Here is a 21,035-nt window from a genome sequence, read left to right as displayed (position 1 = left end):
AAATTAAGATATTTTTGATCAAATCCGATGGCCCAGTGAGGCAAGATAATTAACACTTTCAGATGCACAGAAATGTACTAAAGACATATTTTAAACAGGTCATGTGACTACAGTGGTTCAACCTTAATGTTATGAAGAGACGAGAATACTTTTTGTGTGACAACAAAACTAAATAACGACTTTCTTCAACAATATCTAGTGATGGGCGATTTCAAAACACTGCTTCATGAAGCTTCGAAGCTTTACGAATCTTGTTTCAAATCAGTGTATCAAACTGCCAAAGACACGTGAACCATTGAAATTTCTAAACGTTTTGAAACACTTATATCGTAACGAAGCCTCATTTACTGAAATCACATGACTGTGGCAGTTTGATACACGCTCTGAACTACTGATTCGAAACAAGATTCTTAAAGTTTCAAAGCTTCATGAAGCAGCATTCTGAAATCACCCATCACTAGATATTGTTAAAAAGTCATTATTTATTTATTTTTTTTGGCACACAAAAAGTATTCTCGTCGCTTCATAAAATTAAGGTTGAACCACTGTAGTCACATGAACTGTTTTAAATATGTCTTTAGTAACTTTCTGGATCTCGGGAGGTTCAGTGACATTGCTGGCAATAGAGGCCTCACTGAGCCATTGGATTTTATCAAAAAGATCTTAATTTGTGTTCCAGAGATGAACAAAGGTCTTACAGGTGTGGAATGACATGAGGATGAGTAATTAATGACAGAAATTTCATTTTTGGGTGAACTAACCCTTTAATTTGTTTTTACCCTATTCACTTGGAGTATCTCGCTTATGACTAATAAAACAAATGAAAAAAAAAAAAAAAAAAAAAAAAAATTATTTCCTTTCAATGCATGTAAAATGAATGCCCAAATGTCCTCCAGGCCGCACCTGCAGTGCCATTATACTCTCCTATCCTCAGTTTGTAGAGGCTCTTGGAATCTCCAATGGAAAACCTGTCATAGTTGGCATATACGGACTCCTGGCCATCTTTCATGTCAATGCGGAGCTCGTAACGACCTTGAGCTGCAATCTTCTGAATGTTGTCCAACCCTGCATGGAGAAATGGAAAAAAACATGTTCTGAGGAACACGCCTAACTACCATCCAAACATCTCTGTGTTCCAGTCCCTTAACATGTGAAAATGTTGTCTTCAAATATGGTCCACACTGATAAGAGCCCATAATTTAATATAAAAGCAATGCTCCTGTTTGGTGGTCCATCTCACTCTCTCTGACTCTTATATGTTGTAAAGATAAGCTGCAAAAGACTGCAGATAAACAGTCTGTTTATTGAAGATAATCAAATTTTCTGACTGTGCAGTGGAGAAATGCCCTGTCTAGCTAAAGACACAATCACTTTTTGATAGCGTAGATGTCTCTTGATAGTAGAACTCCATCTATTTCGTGAGTGTCTACAAGGATGTGCTGAGCTGTAACTAAGCCCTTAAACTCACCTCAGGATTTAAAGCCATAGAATGAACCTAGGAAGCAGAAGGCTGATGAACTGTAACAGTGAGGGGAAACGATCTGAATCACCAGACATGGCCGAAGAGCATTTTTAAGGGCAGCCACTGTTGTAATGAGATTAGTAACAAAATGGGGGGGGGCTCATTTAAAAGCAGCATGCACGCTATTTTTTTTTTTTAATAGACCCAATCAGTACAATCTCAGCAAGTGACTGTGTTTTTACTTGATTAAAATCAGCCAAGCATCACATGGCATGATATCTAAAATACTACAGAATCAAATCACTTTTATCACAATTTTGGGCCGATTACTGCACTTTAACAGCACACTTCACATTTTTATTATCCCAATGGCATTTTTGCTTAAAACTGGACAATTTATTTGCACAAGGTGTAATCAACATAATAATAATAATAAAAAATTCTATATCAATATCAATTATAAATCAATATAATTAATAAATATTTTTTTGAAACTGGAAAACAAGCCAGTGAAATGTGGATTGGAGAGTTAAATTAACCATTTTAAACCATTTAGTCAGACTGGTTAATGTGGTAGAAGAACAGGCTGTACACCAATTATCATAGCATTATTTCAAGCAGAAACTGAACATGTAAAATCATTCCAGTGTCCTCAGAGGAAAAACATTCTAATTTTCAAATGTGTTACAAAGAAAATACTTTTTTTTTCTCAGTTCAGGAAGACTGCAAATCTCTTGCAATGGAATAATGGCAAATAGACCTGCGGAGTCTATTACTTTTCTGAATTACTTTGTGCCTTCTTCCATAACACCATATCTCTACAATACTGTCCTATCTGCATGGTTGAACCCCAGCCCCATTACTTAAATACACCATTGAGGAGTAACTGTGTGTCATGACCAGGTGAGGAATTACAAGTGTGGAAGTGAGAAGCACCACAGGAAAACAGACATGCTCTCTTCTTTGAATGCTTGAATGGAGCAGGGCAGCAAAGTTTATCTGCCAAGTTGTGTGGTTGATGAACAGACAGTGTTTGTAGGTCAGTAAAAGTTTGCAGCTAAAAAGGGGTGTAGTACATGCTATGTGTAAAAAAATACTCTCACTAATTCAAATATATCAGGGGTGACTTACTTTTGAAAGCTCAGGGGCTTCAATGAAGGATTTCTTTTCTTTTTGTAATTCAAGTACATTAACAAGTAGATTAAGTGGTACATGGTATAACCAAAGTCCTATATAAAGCTAGCATTTTATTTAAATCAAGGTATTAGTATGAAATATTAGTATTTTGGTGTACAATATCTTAAATGTAATAGTAAACAAAGATTTATTTGATCAAATATACAGTAAAAAAGAAATTTCTGTCATTAATTACTCATCCTCATGTCGACCCACACCCGTAAGACCTTCGTTCATCTTCGCAACACAAATTAAGATATTTTTGATAAAATCCAATGGCTCAGTGAGGTCTCCATTGACAGCAAGATAATTTGCAGATATATAATCATCAGTTTCAAGGTCCAGAAAGGTACTAAAGAGAGATTGTTGAATAAAGTAGTTATATAAAGTAGTTAATTTTTGTTTTGTTTTTGCACACAAAAAGTATTCTCGTCGCTTCGTAAAATTAAGGTTGAACCACTGCAGTCACGTCGACTGTTTTAACGATGTCTTTAGTACCTTCCTGGACCTTAAATTGCTGTCTATGGACGAGTCATAAACCTCTCAGATTTCATCAAAAATATCTTAATTTGTGTTTTGAAGATGAACGAAGGTCTTATGGGTTTAGGACAACATGAGGGTGAGTAATTAATGAAAGACATTTCATTTTTGGGTGAACTAACCCTTTAATTTGTATATGGAACCTACAGTTACACCATTTCCAGATTTTCCAAAATGACCTTACAGCTCACAGTGCATGTCAGAGCAAATGAGAATAATGAGGTCAAAGGAACTGCCTGAAGAGCTCAGAGACATAATTGTGGCAAGGCACAGATCTGGCCAAGGTTACAAAAAATTTCTGCAGCACTTAAGGTTCCTAAGAGCACAGTGGCCTCCATAATCCTTAAATGGAAGACGTTTGGGATGACCAGAACCCTTCCTAGAGCTGGCCGTCCGGTCAAACGGAGCTATCGGGGGAGAAGAGCCATGGTGAAAGAGGCAAAGAAGAACGCAAAGATCACTGTGGCTGAGCTCCAGAGATGCATTCGGGAGATGGGAGAAAGTTGTAGAAAGTCAACCATCACTGCAGCCCTCCATCAGTTGGGGCTTTATGGCAAAGTTTTTTGGGCTTTATGGGGTGTTTTTCAGCTGCAGGGATGACTGGTTGCAATTGAGGGAAAGATGAATGTGGCCAAGTACAGGGATATCCTGGACGAAAACCTTCTCCAGAGTGCTCAGGACCTCAGACTGGGCCGAAGGTTTACCTTCCAACAAGACAATGACCCTAAGCACACAGCTAAAATAAGGAAGGAGTGGCTTCACAACAACTCCGTGACTGTTCTTGAATGGCCCAGCCAGAGCCCTGACTTAAACCCAATTGAGCATCTCTGGAGAGACCTAAAAATGGCTGACCACCAACATTTACCATCCAACCTGACAGAACTGGAGAGGATCTGCAAGGAGGAATGGCAGAGGATCCCCAAATCCAGGTGTGAAAAACTTGTTGCATCTTTCCCAAAAAGACTCATGGCTATATTAGATCAAAAGGGTGCTTCTACTAAATACTGAGCAAAGGGTCTGAATACTTAGGACCATGTGATATCTCAGTTTTTCTCTTTTAATAAATCTGCAAAAATGTCAACAATTCTGTGTTTTTCTGTCAATATGGGGTGCTGTGTGTACATTAATGAGGAAATTGGCTGCAATATAACAAAGAGTGAAAAATTTAAGAGTGTCTGAATACTTTCCGTACCCACAGTATATATACATATATAAAAAAAAAACGTAAGTATTCATCTATGACGCAGTACACAGACTAGGCTATTTTCAGCTTGGTATCTGTTTTTTTTAAATTCATGCTGTGGTTATACAGTGTTATAACGAAATACCTACTGGTCACACAGAATATACCGCCTAGCGCTGCTAATTATTACCTTGGTAAGAAAGCGTACTTGTGATTACAGCAGTTGCATTTACCACAATGATGACAATGCCAACATCACAGCCACAAAGTGATTTCATTGTTTTAAATGTTTATGTGTATATAGTACGTGAAGACAACGTTCTTTAAACGTTCTAAGAAGGCATCTGCACACGTCCAATGCAGCACTACTGCAAACAGCTTTTACTTTCAGCTCAGGAGCTGAAATCTATCAAATGAGCTCCTTACACACTAAATATAGTTATACATATTATCCAGGCCTAAATGTCTGCAGAGGCATAATTTGTAATGTTTACTTTTTATCTGTAATTGAGACAATGCTCTGAAATCCGTGCTGTGCACAAATGCCATTTTTCCCCCCGAATTTTAATGAATATAATTATAGCTTTCTAATAAGATTTATGCATCAGGGATAAAAAGGAAAAGGGGCTCTATTGTTTTCCATCAAATTGGATTTTGATGAAAATAATTACCGGATCATTTAAACAGAATCTGAAAGCTGAGAGTCAGACTGAGGGGTCCTGAAGCACAGAGCCCACACAAACACTAGATACCGTATGCAGGAGGGCACATGGACAGTTTCAAAGGATGGTGCTTTGATGCAGCCTCTCACAGCGCTAGAAGACTTTGTGTTATTTTCATCTTTATTCAGAGCAGCACAACACTCTCTCATTTGAAAGCGTGCTCTGTATAATGCAAGTAAATAGGAAAGTTTTACAGTGTCCCTGGAGCAAGTTAGAGTTAAGTACTAGGATAAAGCTAGATGGTTTTCCAAAATGCCTATGCGATATTTAAATGAAGCAAACTTCTGATTGCTAGTCAAGAGCACTCATAACTGAGTTACATTTAAAGGGATTGAGGCTTAAATAAAACTCATACATTTGCGAGAAAAGTGCTGATCAAATTTAGATCTGCCTGAAGAGATTAATGAGGCCTAAAATGACCATATTTTTAATGGGTCATCACGCATCCGCTTTTTTCCAGACAGCTCTAACTGCTCTGCCTGTAATTCAAGAGTGTTTTACGTCTTCTCACCAAGCCAGAATTCATCCTCCAGGTTGCCAAAGCCGATCTTGTAGTCACTCCACTTCCTGGAGAAATCAGTCAAACCATTCTGACGTCGCTGAAACACCTGAAACACAATCAGCAGAGGTACAGACGCCACACAACACTCTATAATGCGTTTAGGGCAATGTGGAGCACATGAATGGCAATTTATCCCAACAGTGTCATTTTACTTTGGGATGACGGCATCTGCAATAGAGGCAGCTGTGTTGGTGGTCATGACCAGAAAAGACCCTGCTGAAAAGACCAGAATGGGCAATTGTGTTTTGAACACTGGTCTCTGGTGACAAGGCCAGACAAGGCCCAAAATTTACACTTGTGATGTGCCAAATGCAATTATATAGCTATTTGCCAATTGGCTGCTAACTTTATTGGGAGCAGCAACATTATATGGTTCAAGTCACACTGTAAAATCGATAGTCTGACCTTTGCTGATGTAAGTGGTGTATGTCTACTTAAGAAACTCACATTTTTTTTTCCTCAGGGGTAAAATGCATGCATTTTCTTCTCCAGACCTCCATCTGGTTTTAATGAGATTGGCTCATTTTGTTTGTGATAATAATAATATGATATTGTATATGATAATAAAATGTCTAAATAATAATAATATATCTGTGGTATGCAGTGATCTTCCAAAATGAGGAGACAAAGTCCTCACTTTTTTTTTTCTTTTTTTTTTAAATAAAAACAAAATGTAAATTCATATCCCAGTTATACTTAATGTTGTCACATTTTCCTGGTTAAATAAACATAATATATTTATTTTTTAATTTCTGCAGGTTTGGTCCTCCATACAGCTGCTCTTTTTAATAACTTATTTTCGGATCATCAGTCATCAAGCTCGGTAAACACTGGTCATCATGTCTTCAGGCCATTTCAAGTTTGATTTTCACATGACAAAGCGGTGAGTTGTCTACTTATTAATTAGTCTTCCCATTAACGCCATCATTTTATTCATTCATAGCGATTTGTGAAGACGTGAACAGCCACAGCGGGAGTTATCGCACAATCCAATCATTTTCACCCATAACCAATCATATCCAATCATTGTGCGATGGAGGCATTGCCTCCTCGCATGTGACTTCCCCCCCATTCATTCTCAATTACTCCCCATCAAACCCAGCGCACGCTTTAGGGGGTCTGTTAAAAGTCAATGGGCTCAGGGGAGGCAAGAGAGACGCGGACTCCCGCTGTAACTTTACCTGCGGGTGTTGCTTGGACAGTGTTGCTTTAGAAAAACGAGTGATTTATACACATTTAATGTCACATTTTGTAATATTTGCGTTGTTTTATGTATATATGTATATGTATATAAGCATATGTATATAAGTATATACAGTCAAACCAAAAATTGTTTTATATTTCTGATATATTTTTACTAGTGGGTGCAGGACACTATAGTTCATTTGTGTAAGTGAGGATAGCAAAATAAAGCAAACTGACATATTATACTCAAAAATTCTTCATACAGTGGACTACCAGTAAAATTGATAAAAATTTGGAAGCAAAAATTATTCAGACACTTTGACCTGACCATGTTTTGATGAAGTGTTATCTGACATAATTAAGATTATTTTTTTCTGACACAGTTTAACTCTGAGATCTTGTCATATTTTATTACCATTTTTTTTTTAAATATAGTGAATAAACTGTATTAATTAATGAAATGTTCAAGATGTCTGAATAAATCTTGGTTTGACTATATGTATATATAAGTGCTGTCAAATCGATTAATTGCATCTAACATAAAAGTTTGTTTACATAATATGTGTGTGTGTATATATTATATATATGTCTGTGTGTGTGTGTGTGTAAGTCTGTATGGCCAGTAAGACCTATTTATGCCCAATAAACTTTCTCAATTCTCTATTCACCTGCCAGACAGATATTTCGGACTCTGGCAATATATGTCCTGGTGTTGACATCAAGTTCTCAACTATCTTAAACCATTAACATTTGGTTGGTTAACACTAACTTGTGAACAGCATGGCTATGCTGGATACTCCAGCACCAACTTGAAAAACAAAAATGCTTGTCTAAGCTGGTCTTTTCAACAGGGGCCAGTCCTAAAATATGGCATTGTGGGATTTTGTGTAAATCATACATTGTGCCAAACGTACAGACAATACAGACAGGGCTCAGATGTCATAGTCAGATCTCTCACTCACTATCCAGCCGCCTCCGTCGGTGGTCATGTCGCAGTAAACCTGCACACCTTGGCTGAGGTCTCTGTTGATGTAGATGGTGTAGATTCCGCTCAGGGACTCTCCATTCAGGAGGTGCTGTGCACAGTTCTGAGGCGTGGGAAACAACCGGTTTCCTGGGGAGGAAAAGGGTTAAGAAACATACAATACAACAGAGCAAAAGAAAGCGAAGGGTCACTGGGAGGTTAATGAGCGGTGATTTGCATCGCTGCAATGACAATGGAGTGTAAAATTTGTTGATTTCTGCCTGAGACGTTATGAAATGCTATCTTTGGAAATAGGGTGCTTGTAAAGTCACAGAAACACAAGGCAATAAATGAGGGTGAATCAAGATGCGAACAGATGCACTGAATGTGTCGCTACCGATCTGCACTTGATGACGTTGATGGGGCGATAGTGTGCGTTTGTACCTAATGAGGTGAACGAACCCGATCTGAAGTTTACAGGAGATGTGGAAGATTTGCACCTGTTGTGAAAGAAGTAGAAACAATGGCGCTGGTCTCTAATCCTCTGGCGGCTTGCAGTCTCACAGTGTATTCGGTGGTCTCCGCCAGCCCCTCGAGACGGATCCATGTGTCTTCGGCATCTAAGATCAGCTCCTAAAACACAATCAAACACAGTCTACTGATCCGCAGGCACGTCGAGGCATTAGTACATCACCTCTGTTCAAACACCGTAGACCAAAACTAAACAAAGAACTGCTCGGCGGCAGAGCGGTTTTGTGGAAAACATGCCTAGAGATACAAAGAACAGAAGCTCTTAGCATTGTGGGAAGGAAAGATATTCCTCATAAACAAACAGAACATAGATCACAATCACTTTAGGAACTGCCTGGCAAATTGTTGTGATCCGAAGCAGCTTACTGTTAGGAGCTTTTCATACAATGCTTTTCCTCCCAATGTTTTCTTCCATATGATTGACAGCTCTAAAGCCCATGATGGGGGAGGAAGAGTCTTATCAGGCACTGGTGCTGCTGGGGAGAAATGGCGTTTCTATTTCGGTCTTTAGCTCATGACAGTTCACTTCCCCTCTTTTGTTTTTGAAAAATGCACTTTTATCGAACTAATGTGCCACTCATTTTCTGTGCCTTTTAAGAACATTTCCTCTGAGGATTTATCGTGGACCTGGATGGACAGTGACACAGCCTTTGGCACATTTGATTCCATATTCATCCTTTTCAAGGAAAAGTCACACCTTTTGATCAATGTGTAATGTGAATTATGCAGCACAGCAGGGATTTAATGAAGTTGCATCAAGGTTGCTCAGTATGCAGAGGATATTGAGCAGGTAATTGTATTAGGGAAGCTGCTGTTTGGCTCCATTTATATGTTCTCATTTTGATTCCTTCACAATCCTGAATCTGAAATACAGGCTGAGGCAACACATAGTGGATGTTGACACTGCATTATTATTTTTTGGCAATTCCCATATTGTCTGTTATTTTCAAAACTCTCAGGATTATATGCCAACCTGGCTCTAATGGAAAGAGAAAGCTTTTATGTGTAAGATGCACCAGCAGGGATTATATCATCTGTGCACCACTGACACCCGCTGGACGGATACAAACACTAACAGTTGGCTACTAGGTCAGAGTGTTCTGTCGCATTGATCGTGTGTGTCTGTGTATAACAACATAAATCTAAAGATTATAATCCACAACCTCATTTTCATAAATTGCATTTTCCAGTCAGGCTAAAAAAAAAATTATAGGACAGTGATCATGCATTAAAAGTAATGCAATTATTTGAAACAGATACTGTATTTACTGTATCATTTCAGAGAAATTGTTTCAGGGAAATCTTTAATAGACTTTGAAATGACTTTGTGAAATGATTTAATTAATATGAATAAGAATTTGTTTATAAACTGAGCTTTTCTGAATTAAAAGATCTATTGGATTAGATGGTTGATCTCTGTTGGATGTTAAGTATGAAGCTTTTATACACTCTTTATACACTAAGTTGGGTTGAAAATGGACAAACCCAGTGGTTGGGTTAAATGTTTGCCCAACATGCTGGGCAGTTCTATTTAACCCAACTATTGTTTAAAAATGACTATATAGCTGGCTTAAAATGAACCCAAAATGGTTGGATATTAAAAATCAGACACATCATTACTAGAGGCAACAATAACAATCCAAATGTAAACATTTATTAATAAGCAATTTAATAAATGTTTATTGTTTAATCATTAAACTTATTAATAAATGTTCATTAAACACATTAATAAACATTCATTTCCAACATATTTTAGGTTCATTATAAGCAAGCAATACAGTAATTTTTAAACAACAGTTGAGTTAAATAAAGCTGCCCAGCATTTTGGGCAAACATTTAACCCAACTGGTGGGTTAAAACAACACAATTGCTGGATTTGCCCCTTTTCAACCCAACTTGGGTTGTTTTTAACTCATCATTTTTTAGAGTATAAGATCAGGCTGTACATCAACTAAAGTTCAAATCTGAAAAGCAACGAGAACAGAAATGTGAACAGCAAAATATCAAAACCACTGATAAAATGTTCACACAATAATTCATGCATTTTTATTTCCTATTTTCGTTTTCTAAATATATGTTACTTTATTTCTGTATTTGTCACTCAAGGTAAAATAAATCCACATTATTCTTGCCTTTCGACTGCCGTCCGCTGCTTTGTAGGTCAGCATGTAGTTATCGATGTCTGCGATGGGCGGTTGCCAGGATATGAGGGCGCTTCGATGGTTAATCTCACTGGCTGTCAGGTTCTGGGGCGCATCCATGGCTGTTTAAACAAAGATCAAAGAGCCAAAGCAATTTATAGACAAAACACATCTGTTAGAGGAAAGTCTCATATCAGATTTGACAAGCTACATCACACTACATTAGACTTTACTTGCCAAGAAAAATGACTGTATAGATGTCTACTGGACACATAAATTTTAAAACCCTATTAACTTACGGTTTACAGTAAATGTTGAGCTTTTGGTCAGATAATATTTACTTGTTTATGTTTGGACGGCACAGATTTTTTTTTTTTTTTAAGCTGTTTTGTTTATTGAGCTGTTTTTCTAGTGGTTGACTATATGATCAAATATGACAAACATCAGTTTTCCATGTGTTCCGCCATTTTCAGCATCATTAATCCAGTCTTCAGTGTCACATGATCCTTCAAAAATCATTCTAATATGCTGATTCGCTGCTCAAGAAACATTTCTTATTATCATCAATGTTGAAAACAGATGTTCTGCTTAATATTTGTGTGGAAACCATGATATATGATTTTTTTTTCAGGTTTTTTTGACGAATATAAAGATGAATTTTGTTTAAGAATACAAAATATCCTTTGTAACATTATAAATTTCTTTGTTGTCACTTTTGATCTGTCTAGGGGCTGCTCACACAGAATGTGTTTTTCCATTCCAATGTGCTACTTTTCCATTGTTTTTCTATGTAATCATGCTAGATGGACGTGTATGACCATTGCGCTAACATGTTGCGTCTTTTGCAGCATCTCAAGCATGACACAGCGTTCATGCTGTGTCAAAGTTCAACTTTTCAAAAAACACGTCTTGAGACCTTTTTCCCCCACACTGTAAACCCTAATGCTTAAAATACTTAATTGGTTTGAGTATGACAAACTTAAATTTAAATTTAAATTAACTGCTATGAGTATTTAGAACTTTCTTTTTCTTTTGAGTTCACAGAACTGATGTTTTAAGTAAACTGAACTTTTTCATTGTTTTGAGTTGTATGAACTCATTTCTTTTCATTTAGACTAACTTAAGTTTAACTGAAACTGGACTGGGATTTCTATTTCCCAGCATGCTTTGCCCATGACACTCGAAAGGGAGAGTAAATGCTAAAATTAAGTGTTATATAATGTTTTATTGTGCAAGATTAATTGTAAGGGAGATTTAGTAGTGATTAATGTTTTGTTATGCTAATTTGGAAGAGTTTCTGTTAATGTGGGTTTTTGGAGAGTTGCCATCATGGTGACAAGTAGCACGTGCGGCTTGATATGAGAGCAGGTAAGTTACATGTTTTAAGTTGCTGTACTCATTCAGTAAGTGCTATTGTTAAAGGAACACTCCACTTTTTTGAAAATAGGCTCATTTTCCAACTCCCCTAAAGGTAAACAGTTGAGTTTTACCGTTTTCGAATCCATTCAGCCGATCTCCGGTTCTGGCGGTACCACTTTTAGCATAGCTTAGCATAGATCATTGAATCTGATTAGACCGTTAGCATTGCGCTTAAAAATGACCAAAGAGTTTTGATATTTTTCCTATTTAAAACTTGACTCTTCTGTAGTTAAATCGTGTACTAAGACCGACAGAAAATTAAAAGTTGCGATTTTCTAGGCTGATATGGCTAGGAACTATACTCTCATTCCGGCGTAATAATCAAGGAACTTTGCTGCCGTATCATGGCTGCAGCAGTGCAATGATATTACGCAGCGTCTCTCATGTCCAACGTCTCCATGGTTGCAAGGCACGTTCCCTGTGCAAGCAGGGGCTCACGGGTGCTGCGTAATATCAGTGCGCCTGCTGCAGCCATGGAACGGCAGCAAAGTTCCTTGATTATTACACCTGAATGAGAGTATAGTTCCTAGCCATATCAGCCTAGAAAATCACAACTTTTTATTTTCTGTCGGTCTTAGTACACGATGTAACTACAGAAGAGTCAAGTTTTAAATAGGAAAAATATCAAAACTCTTTGGTCATTTTTAAGCGCGATGCTAACGGTCTAATCAGATTCAATGATCTATGCTAAGCTATGCTAAAAGTGGTACCGCCAGAACCGGAGATCGGCTGAATGGATTCGAAAACGGTAAAACTAGACTGTTTAACTCTAGGGGAGTTGGAAAATGAGCCTATTTTCAAAAAAAAGTGAAGTGTTCCTTTAACATGTTAGCAAATTTGCATTTTGTATTTTCTTAGGGTTTACAGTGAAGTAAATAACTCATTTGATTTGCAAGAACTCTAAATAAAAAAGTTAATTAAATATTTTATGTTGATTGCTATCAAAATGTATGAGTTAGCTAACTCAATACTTCAAGGAGCAATTAACATGCATGAGTACTACAAACTCAAAACTTGATAGTTTGGGTTTATAGTGCATTCCACTGCCTGCGTCTTGCATTTTTCAATCAAAACACGTTCTGTGTGAATGAGCCCTTAATGTGTCATTGCTGAATGATTATTTTTGTTCAAATCCTTACTTACCCCAGACTGCATTCAAAAATATGAATGTATTCTGACAAATTTTACAAGCAACATTAAATTTGCAAGTCCTCCATTTGTTTTGGAGGGTTTTTAAAATAATGTTATTTTGTGTCTGTGTGTATATGTGTGTGTGTATTTAATTTGTCATCATTTTCCTGCAGCTCCCTAGTCACATGGCATTTATGGTAGAGGTGATTGGCTCAAAACAACCTTCAGAAATCATGAGCAAAGGCAGCAGATTTCACAGAGGTCTAATGCCAAGCAAATGCTACTGAGATGAATGCTAATGAACAGTTTTCTACAGGTATTTTAGACTTGCTTGCTTTAAACCGACAAGCTACCCTAACAGAGCATGTTAAAAAAGACCATCTCCCTCCTGACATTCAGCTGATTTTTCACTATCTGATGTTTTGTCTGTGTATCAGTGTGTATGTTTGGAGCTGTGTCAGCACACCCGCTGGAGGCATGTAAACCGCTCGCTTGCCTGAGGACAAAATAAATCACATGGCTGTGTGTGTAGTATATGTTTCAGGCACACTGACAGATCCACTTCAGACGGAAGACAATTAGTGTGTGTTCACCGGCGTCCTGTCTCTCAAACGTGATCTCTTATCAGTCAATATGCCACTCTCCCTCCAGCAGAGCACCAGCACACAAGCTGAACACGTAGACACACACACTTTCCTATCATACTACAAATGCTGATGCTTCTTTTGCATGTCTTCAAAAGCCATCTGCTGTCTATGTGCAGAAAAATTGATGTATTAATGTTTTTTCTTCTTCAGTGTGTTAAAAAATACAGCTCTCCTTCTCCCATCCTACCTCTCATTCTCTGGAACTAAAAGTATGAAATGTCCTAGATAGGAAATGATTTGTTGCACTTGCAGACGAGACAACATTTTAATAAGGAACTATCATAGAGGCGTGGAAAGTCATATCAGAACATAATATTTAAATATATCAAAAGTATTTCTGGTTATACACACAAACAGTGTGTGCAGTGAGAGCCAGTATTATATATATCAAATATCATATATTGTGTATATACCTATTGAGCTGTTTTTTTTTGTGCATTTTTTTTTCTTGGTGGCTGGAAATTCAACAATATGGATTTATTATTATTATTATTATTATTATTTTTTGTAAAATTGTACTTGCAGTGTTACGTTTCTGTCACCATGTTAGTAGAGGGATGGTTACTGAAAATTAAATTCTGCATTTGTAAATAAGGTCAATATCTCATATACACAGTTCACGTATGCAATAAATTGATCAAACGTGACAGTAGAGAATACTCTGTAATGTGACTAGTGCTTTCTATTCACCAAAAATCCTGTTTTTAACATTGATAATAAATGTTTCTTGAGTACCATATCAGCATATTAGAATTTATTGAAGGATCATGTGACACTGAAGACTGAAGTAATGTCTGCTTAAAATTACAGGTAAAAATTACATTTGAAAATATACAAAAAAAGCTATTTTAAATGGTAAAAATGTATTTCACAATATTACTGTTTTTACTGTATTTTTGATCCAATAAATGCAGCTTTAGGCCAAAACGCATATTTAGCATATTTTCCCAATTGTTTTCAATAGGGGTGACCCTGAATAGACAACGATTCGATGCTTCGATAGGAGGAGCCTGATTCAACTATAAATCTCACAGTCGAATCTTCACAGAGGTGTTATGAGACGAGATATTGGGTTGCTTAATATCTGATTTTATAGAGACCAACAGGTTTTCTCTCACTAAGTTAATATTCAGCCTATTATGATAATGCTTTAAATAAAAATGTGAAAAGAAATAGGCTTTTAATAAATATTTTTACTGTGTGTGAGTAAATTCAACCACCCCTGTGATAGAGTTAAGTTTCACTTTCCATGATCCGTGACCAACAGGAGCATCTTGGCGGCAAAACATTTCAGCTGGTTCTAATCCGATTTTTGGATGCTGTGAACATGTTTAGTTAAAATTAGTCTCTCCAGTTCAGTGTTTATTGTCTCTGCAGTTTAATAGACAAAGTTGACAACTCTGGCTATACTTTCGTTATTTTAATAATTTCTTTAATTGTAATTTATTCATTGATTACTCTGGGTTATCTAATTTAACAATTTGTGGCTTATGTTTTGAATATGTTCCTCTGCACTTTAGGCATTTTGCACACATTTGTTCTGCAACTTGTGACATGTTATTATGATTTAATTATTTTTAATTATTAGAACGGTATATACTGTTCAAATTTAATTCTGTAAATTAATTTTTGATTGTTTTTTGGTGCATCGATGTTGCACTGTAGATTAGTTAAAGCTTGCTCGCACAGGCAATTTAGCCAATTTAATTTGATTTGCCGACATGTGAAATGCATACCTATCTGCAGTGTGGCCTTTTTGCAGGTATTTATATATTTCTTTAGGTTTATTGATCCAAAATGTTTTCATTCATTTTCTTCTATGTCTTTGTGTGGTGTGTTCATCGTGTCTGTGAATGTTTATACACATTGCCTTTCATTTTAACTTAAAAAAGATAAAGTCATTGTCAGTTTTGTCTATCACTTGACAGGCAGTATTTGTCACTTTATTAGAAAGTTGTTTCTCTTTGCTGTGTGTGAAAGAAAATAAAAGTTGTCTCAAGTTTCGTGAACATTCGATCATCCGAGCCTTTCAAAGTAGACTACTCTTTTGACCTAGAGCGTGAAAAGAGTTCATGCTCACTGTCTAGTGGACTGCTGTTTTCAAGCGCTCCAGTCACTCGCATGCTCACCCCCCCCCCACTCACACATATATGATTCAACTATCAGTCGACTATAGGCAAGACTTGACAAATCTAATTTGACTATGTAAATCCTTAGACGGGGACACCCCTAGTTTTCAATGGGAGTGGCGTGTTTTTACAACGGCAGCAGCGTGATGAGGTGTTCTACTTCATGCTGAAGCGCAAAGTGGTTTTTTTACTAGTTACAGAATGTTCAACAATGGGTAAAATGCAGTGCTCATCACTGTCACTTTTTACTCAGTTGTCCAATCACAGTGGAGGAGGGGTGGGGCAAATACAACACCGACCAACCACTGAATTCTGCCTGTACAACGTCAACAGATGACAACAACAAGCTTGAAACAAAACAAAATAATTTAAAACAAGAGCCAGAGCAAATACTTTACATTGTATCGACATTTTTATGTAGAAACAATTCAGAAACAAACTATTTGTGAAATTAAATACTAGTAAAAGCTGATTTATACTTCTGCGTCAAACCTATGCCCTAGCTGCGTTGTAGGCTTCTACGTGGACAAAAATTGCTGTGATTGGTCTGCTAGAACCCCTCCCTCAGGTAAAAAAAAAATTCCACATAGGTATTTCCACATGTGATATACAAACCCGATTCTAAAAAAGTTGGGACACTCTACAAATTGTGAATAAAAACAGAATGCAAGTTTCAAATTTCAATATTTTATTCAGAATGCAACATAGATGACATATCAAATGTTTAAACTGAGAAAATGTAACGTCTGGGGACTGAGGAGACAAGTTGCTCAAGTTTAGGAATAGGAATGTTGTCCCATTCTTGTCTAATACAGGCTTCTAGTTGCTCAACTGTCTTAGGTCTTCTTTGTCGCATCTTCCTCTTTATGATGCACCAAATGTTTTCTATGGGTGAAAGATCTGGACTGCAGGCAGGCCATTTCAGTACCTGTATCCTTCTTCTACGCAGCCATGATGTTGTAACTGATGCAGTATGTGGTCTGGCATTGTCATGTTGGAAAATGCAAGGTCTTCCCTGAAAGAGACGATGTCTGGATGGGAGCATGTATTGTTCTAGAACTTGGATATACCTTTCAGCATTGATGGTGCCTTTCCAGATGTGTAAGCTGCCCATGCCACACATCAGAGATGCAGGCTTCTGAACTGAGCGCTGATAACAACTTGGGTTGCCCTTGTCCTCTTTAGTCCGGATGACATGACGTCCGGGTTTTCCAAAAAGAACTTCAAATTTTGATTCGTCTGACCACAGAACAGTTTTCCACTTTGCCACAGTCCATTTTAAATGAGCCTTGGCCCAGAGAAAACACCTGCGCTTCTGGATCATGTTTAGATATGGCTTCTTTTTTGACCTATAGAGTTTTAGCCGGCAACGGCGAATGGCACTGAGAGACACTGCCACTCTGAGAGGCTCTTTTTATACCCAATCATGTTGCCAATTGACCTTATAAGTTGCAAATTGGTCCTCCAGCTATTCTTTATATGTACATTTAACTTTTCCATCCTCTTATGGCTACCTGTCCCAACTTTTTTGAAATGTGTAGCTCTCATGAAATCCAAAATGAGCCAATATTTGGCATGATGTCTCACTTTCAGCATTTGATATGTTATCTATATTCTATTGTGAATAAAATATAAGTTTATGAGATTTGTAAATTATTGCATTCCTTTTTTATTCACAATTTGTACAGTGTCCCAACTTTTTTGGAATCGGGTTTGTAACTACAGTGAAAACAAAGATATTTAACAACTCAAGCTGCAACAAAACTCCTGTCTATTTGCCGCCATCACTGCTGCGGCGTCGCCGACAACGTACACAACAAGCTGCTTCTTCTTAAGCTTTTGACTAACTGTGGATTACGACATCAACATGCCCATGGACACTGCCTACTAGTGGTCTGCAAGTGTAATTGCACATCGACGCGGACAATGACGCAGAAGTATAAATGAAAACTGATGCATAGCCTACTGCATAGATGCTACGGCGTAGGTCCAATGCAGAAGTATAAGTCAGCCTTAACACTTTTGCTAATATGATACACAGCAAGCAAAGCCTCTTAACTGAAAAAAAGTGCTATAATGCGCCCACAGTTAGGCGTTTTCAGCAGAAAGACCGGCGTAAGAAGAATTTTACCAACCCAAACATTTGCATAGATATAAATTTACGTTTCTAGTTGTCTTAACAGACTCGGCTAACCACTCTGCTCTTGATTTCCCATTACTTGAAATTGACTGAGCAGGCAAATGCACAAAGTGCACCTATCAAGATTGAAATTCAATCAGGGATGAATGGAGAGAGATGCTTGCGTGTGTATCTGAGAAACACATTCATATTCCTGTCCTCACCTTAATCTCTTTAACAATGAATTTAGAACTGTAATCTAAATCAAAATGACAGACAGCACTAATCCTAAAATGAGCATGAAATTTGTTAGTTGTTGTCATCTTAATTATCCCCTTAAGCTTCCATAAGCCTCCTAATAAATGGCAAAATGATGCATCTATGATGCTTCACCTCCCTCAGGGTGGGAGCGGGCAGATTCTTAAACACCGCAGGATGGTAATTTCAGCTATGTTTTTTTCAGGCATTGCAGCCAATAAAACATTGTTACATTTTTATCAGAGCATGGCAGGATCTAAATCCACTGTTATTAGAGCAGAACTGTTTCCGAATTAAACTGTCATTAAGTAGCTGAAAAAAAAAAAAAAAAAAAAAAAAGTTTGGAGGCAAATGAACACAACAAACCTCATCAAGCGATTATGTGTCAAGATTCTGCACGTCACTGAGCTGGCACTGGGGTTGCAAAGCCAATGGCCTGTGACACTTTTATGTGCAAATTAATTTCCTCCAAACAATCCAAACTAATGAAGTATTCTGGGAGGGCCGCTTGATTAAAGTTGAGGTCTAATGCATCTGAAAGTGGCCCGGCCCTAACCACCCCATTTAATAGATGAGCTGAAAGTTTCAATGCAGAATAAAGCAGCTTGAAATGAAACCGCTGCTTGTTCTAGTTCAGTCTTCTGTGTGGGAAAGACAGCTCGCCTCTCTCCGCGAACAACCTCACTGTGAGGAAAGATGGGTAGTGATGCTGATCTCTCCTCTGTTTTCACATGGGAACTGGAGCTTTGCTGACATCAGTATTTTGTTACACAAACTACAAAAATAACCCCAAAATAACGGCCTTGTTTCTGCTTCACATCTAGAAAAGGATGATAGTATAGTTAGAGAAGTGCTTCATCTTCCAGCTGTCTGTTGGATATTTAAGCACGAGTGCTGCTTTAATGAATGTCTTCGCAGCTGTGGTTGGACGGCAGGTGATGCGTAACCGTAGGTTAAATATCAGCACTCCTGGGATGCTGGTTGTCCAATCAAATTAGAGTACTGGGACGGTGTATAACAAGCTGTAGATAATACTGAAATTAAATCAGCAACTTTAACTGCCACTAAACCAGTGTTTCTCAATCCTGCTCATCTCAGCACAATTCGGATGTCAACTCATCAGCTCATTAGTACAGTGCTCCATGACCTGAAGACACTGTAAGGGTACATCAGGTTACCGAGACACTTAAAATGTTGGCCATCAGCAGCAGGGTTGAAAAACATGGCACTAAAGTAAAAAATTCTATGACTTGATAGTTATAAAGTCCTGTCTCTCCATTCCAAATTATATTTAAGATGCTGAGTTTATTTTCAGTGATGTAAATAAATATTACATTAGTTTGAATGCTACATTTAATTGGAAAGGTTTTGGCTACTAAACTGGTACAAAACTAGTTACTCCTCTCAAAAGTTTGGGGTCAGTAAAATTAAAAAATTTCTAAAAATACAATAATATAAATACAAAATAACACAATATTATGATATTAAATAGGGGTGTGACGAGACGAGACTCGAGATTGAGTTCACGAGACGACACAAGATGGCGAAATACATGACTAGAAAAAAATATTCTGCAGATGTATTTGAAATGTTTTAACTAATCATCTTGTAATGAATGTCATTTCAGTTCTACTTTCTGAGTATGAATTATTATATGCAGTAAAAGACAACAATACTCAAACACTGTAAAAGGTTTTGCTACTAACTCAACTGACTGACTTCTCTTCTGTATGATTTCAGTCTCTTCAGACCTTCCTGTACATGATTTATGAGCTTCTACAACCTTTGACCTCCTAACTGAATTGTATAAATAAAAATGGTAACACTTTACAATAAGGTCTCATTTATTAATATTAATGTATTATCCAACATCAACTAACAATGAACAATATATTTGCTATAGTATTTATTAATCTTTGTATATGTTAGTTAATAAAAATAGTCATTCATTGTTAGTTGATGATAGTTCACAGTGCATTAACTAATGTTAACAAATGAAACATTACTGTTTGTGCTTAACAAGATTAAGAGAAAACTGTCATTCATTTTTATTTTACAATAAGTGCAACCGTAATCACACTCTCTCTATATTAAAAGTGCAAATAAGACCAAATTTTTCTTTGATACAGAGTTAAGAGATGTTTACAACTACACTGTCCAGCCTAAAATAGCTTTCATATTGAGAGATACTTGCATTCATCAGGGAGCCGCTTTCAAAATGCAGGGTATTGAAATAGCGTTTGAATGCGCGCTCGCGTTTATTTTCACTTTCAGCGATCGCGCATAACTCTGTAAATATGGAGTGGCGGCGACCGTTATCCAACTGAATTAAATGTTTTTTATTTAAATACAAAGCAAAATGACAGTGGAGGCGTAATGTAAATGTAGTGGTGGCATATTCTTTCCTAATAATCCTAACCACTCTATCTGGCAACATCACAAGACTACTTTTCGCCTCGACGAGATATCTTGTCACATTTTAGTCTCGTGAGATCTCGTGACATGAGATCTCATCACACCCCTAATATTAAATATAATATTAAATAACTTCTTATTTATTGAACTTTTTGTATAAAACTTGTATAGAACTTTTTTCTGTATAAAATCAGCATCGCATTTGCACTTGACAAAAATAGCACTTGTGTGATATTGCGCTAGTTACTCATGTGATATAGCTTCACTATATCATATGATGTAAATATGAGAAAAAACTCAAACAGGGCATCTTTGCCCCCATATCTTGAATTTTAGGGACATTCTAACTGCATTCTATAGGCTACATCACGCATTGAGTTGTTTCCCTGCATCATATTTTTTCTCATCAATCAACTGTATGAAATGTCAGATAACCTATGCAGGTCTGGGG

The 21,035-nt window shown here is 37.1% G+C and overlaps 1 protein-coding gene across 1 annotated transcript in view; it reads right to left on the bottom strand.

The window, feature by feature from the left end:
* tnr (tenascin R (restrictin, janusin)) overlaps positions 1–21,035 on the bottom strand; it is a 67,448-nt gene that overhangs the window by 7,783 nt on the left and 38,630 nt on the right. The window contains exons 15-19 of the mRNA XM_067363211.1: positions 10,458–10,588; positions 8,295–8,427; positions 7,793–7,944; positions 5,595–5,691; positions 904–1,065 (exon numbers count right to left, since the gene is read on the bottom strand). Of these exons, the coding sequence (XP_067219312.1) occupies positions 904–1,065; positions 5,595–5,691; positions 7,793–7,944; positions 8,295–8,427; positions 10,458–10,588 (675 nt within the window). The remainder of the gene's footprint in view (positions 1–903; positions 1,066–5,594; positions 5,692–7,792; positions 7,945–8,294; positions 8,428–10,457; positions 10,589–21,035) is intronic.

Source organism: Chanodichthys erythropterus, chromosome 16, assembly GCF_024489055.1.
Source record: "Chanodichthys erythropterus isolate Z2021 chromosome 16, ASM2448905v1, whole genome shotgun sequence".
NCBI classification, from domain to species: Eukaryota; Metazoa; Chordata; class Actinopteri; order Cypriniformes; family Xenocyprididae; genus Chanodichthys; species Chanodichthys erythropterus.
Note: the sequence above shows the minus strand (reverse complement) of the source record. Positions and strands in the feature narration are given on the sequence as shown.